This window comes from Merops nubicus, unplaced genomic scaffold (assembly GCF_000691845.1).
Source record: "Merops nubicus isolate BGI_N331 unplaced genomic scaffold, ASM69184v1 scaffold35936, whole genome shotgun sequence".
Lineage (NCBI taxonomy): Eukaryota > Metazoa > Chordata > Aves > Coraciiformes > Meropidae > Merops > Merops nubicus.
Window position 1 is genome coordinate 3,627 of NW_008613602.1, and position 2,701 is coordinate 6,327.

The 2,701-nt window shown below is 45.4% G+C and overlaps 1 protein-coding gene across 1 annotated transcript in view; it reads left to right on the forward strand.

The window, feature by feature from the left end:
- The window catches only part of RTCB (RNA 2',3'-cyclic phosphate and 5'-OH ligase), a gene marked incomplete at its 5' end in the record, with an annotated part of 9,573 nt that overhangs the window by 3,241 nt on the left and 3,631 nt on the right, over positions 1-2,701 (forward strand). Inside the window, 4 exon segments of the mRNA XM_008941957.1 lie at positions 42-198; positions 787-943; positions 2,066-2,225; positions 2,551-2,701. Of these exon segments, the coding sequence (XP_008940205.1) occupies positions 42-198; positions 787-943; positions 2,066-2,225; positions 2,551-2,701 (625 nt within the window).

Sequence of the window (2,701 nt, forward strand, 5' to 3'; positions counted from 1 at the left end):
CGCTGCCTTTGTTAACGCCGTGCCTTTTCCCGCACACCTAGGCGGGGTGGGCTTTGACATCAACTGCGGCGTGCGCCTGCTGCGGACAAACCTGGATGAAAGCGACGTGCAGCCTGTGAAGGAGCAGCTCGCCCAGGCCATGTTTGATCACATCCCTGTTGGCGTCGGCTCCAAAGGCGTCATCCCCATGAATGCCAAGTAAGAAAACAGCTTTGCGTGCACATCGCTAGAGGGGACATCTCTGGTGTTGATTTTGGGGAAAGATTCATCCGTGAGAGACTTTAAGAAGGAGCAAGTAATTCTAAAACTCTTTCCGTTCTTGCTGCGTTTCACCGGGAGACACGGCATAATCAGCAACGCACAAAGGTGTCTGTTTCTGCCTCCATTTAAAACCATGGAATAACTGAAAGTTGTTGAAATGTTCTAATTTCTTATGACAGAAAACCTCCATGAACATGGAGGTGTTTTTTTGAAAGGGATGAGAGAGAAAAAACATTCCCCACACAAGAAAGAGGAAAAAGTGATGACCTAACTAAATCTAGTATATTTGTAGAGCTTGATTTTGTGAAATATTAAGAAGTTGGACTTCTTGTTTGGGGAGTCAGGGGCTGATCATAGAATAATTTAGATCTCTTGAGGTCATCTCATCCATCTCCTGGCATGAGGGAAGGCTAACTCTGAAGGTAGGTCTTACAGCAGTTACATCAGGTTGCTCAGGCCCATATCCAGTGGAGTTTTGAGTCTATCCAAGGATAGCCACCTTATGTAGGCGTTTGATAATTGCAGGGATTTGGAAGAGGCACTGGAGATGGGTGTGGACTGGTCTCTCCGGGAAGGCTATGCCTGGGCAGAGGACAAGGAGCACTGTGAGGAATATGGAAGAATGCTGCAGGCTGATCCCAACAAGGTCTCCTCAAGAGCAAAGAAGAGGGGCTTGCCTCAGGTAATGTTATGTTTCAGGAGGGCTGTGAATGCTCCCAAGGTTCAAATTTAAAGGTCAGCAAGTAGTTCTCTAATACTGTGTCTTTTCTTGAAACCCTGGCTAGCATTTCTGGGCAGGGGGAAAAGTGAGATGGTGGGGCCATTCCTGAGTAATTCTTGACAGAACTGTAGCAATGGGAAATGATACTGGGCATACCCAAGGTCGCCGGGGGCATCACTTTTTCATCAGTTAACACCTGGTGCTGGCATTCGTGTTTGGTGGCATTTCCCCATCCAGATGTAGTTCTTGTTTTAAGAGACAGGCAAGTTACTCTGCAACTTTTCTCCTTGATTGCTCATCAAGTTAATATCAGGGCAAGGCAGGATATCGTAATAAGCGGAATAGCTCATAACTTTGAATTGCAGCTCGAGGGTTGGGTTTAACTTCTGTACATAGTATCTCAGTGCACTGTGTGGAACACTGTTGAGATGGCTGTACTAACACTACCCTCTGTAAAGCTTTCTTTTAAATGACTTCCTGAGTTTTATGAATTGTGATGTTGCACGTTTATGGCACTTCAACCTCAAAATAATCTTACATTGTCAATTTTCACATTTGCCTTGCAAATAAGTAATCATCTGTTATGGAGGTGAAAAAAAAATGGGCTTGGAAATGGAAAATCTTACTTTAATCTATTGAAAGGTTTTAAGTATCTAATTAACAGGAGGTTGTAAATTCCTTGTGGAGTTATGAGGAAGCATAAGACTATATGTCTGCCTTGTCTATACAAATTGAAGATCAATTCTCAGTACTTTATACTCTTCCCATCTTTCACTAGGCCTAAGTAAGTTGGAAAAAAGTGGCAGCACAGTCCGTAGATCCTGGTCCTCTTGGGTTTTTATCACCCTCTTATTCCAACAGTAACAACAGTTATAAATCTGAAGCAAGAGAACAGTGATGATGGTACTGTGCTGTACTTCTTTCAGTTTATATGGCCATTTTTGTTTTTCCTGGGAAAACCTGTCTAAAACTAAAGCCTTGATGTAGCAGTTTGCCCTGTTGCCCATATTCCTATAGCTTTCCCCTGCGCTCCCAGAAGCTCCTTTACTTGTCACTGTCTGATCAGTATATTGTGATTGGCAGCTGGGGACCTTGGGAGCAGGAAATCACTACGCTGAGATCCAGGTTGTGGACGAGATTTACAACGAGTACGCCGCCAGGAAGATGGGCATCGACCACAAAGGGCAGGTGTGCGTGATGATCCACAGTGGCAGCAGAGGCCTGGGCCACCAGGTTGCCACAGGTACGGCCTGACTGACCTAGGGACCTTGAGTGAAGGAAACTCTTTAGCGTGGTCTTGTCATTGACAGCAGACTCCAGCACAGAAGAGCATTTCTTACAGGGTGATTGCTGAATCAGTTCTGAGTTGCCTGAACAGGAGTTGTCTGTTTGTGAACAGCTGGCAGTGTTCTGCCACAGGTCTGCTTTTCCATTTGAGAAGGAGTTGCAGGGCTGACCATCAGACAGATGAGTTCAGTTTTAGACTATAAATTATAGACACCCGTATTAGTCTCACAGGTTGAAGCAAAATGAAGAAGTTGCTTAGAGTTACTGTGTTTGTTTCCCAGATGCATTGGTGGCTATGGAAAAAGCCATGAAACGGGACAAAATCATAGTGAATGATCGGCAGCTGGCGTGTGCCAGGATTGCCTCTGCAGAGGGACAGGATTACCTGAAGGGGATGGCAGCTGCTGGAAACTATGCGTGGGGCAACCGCCC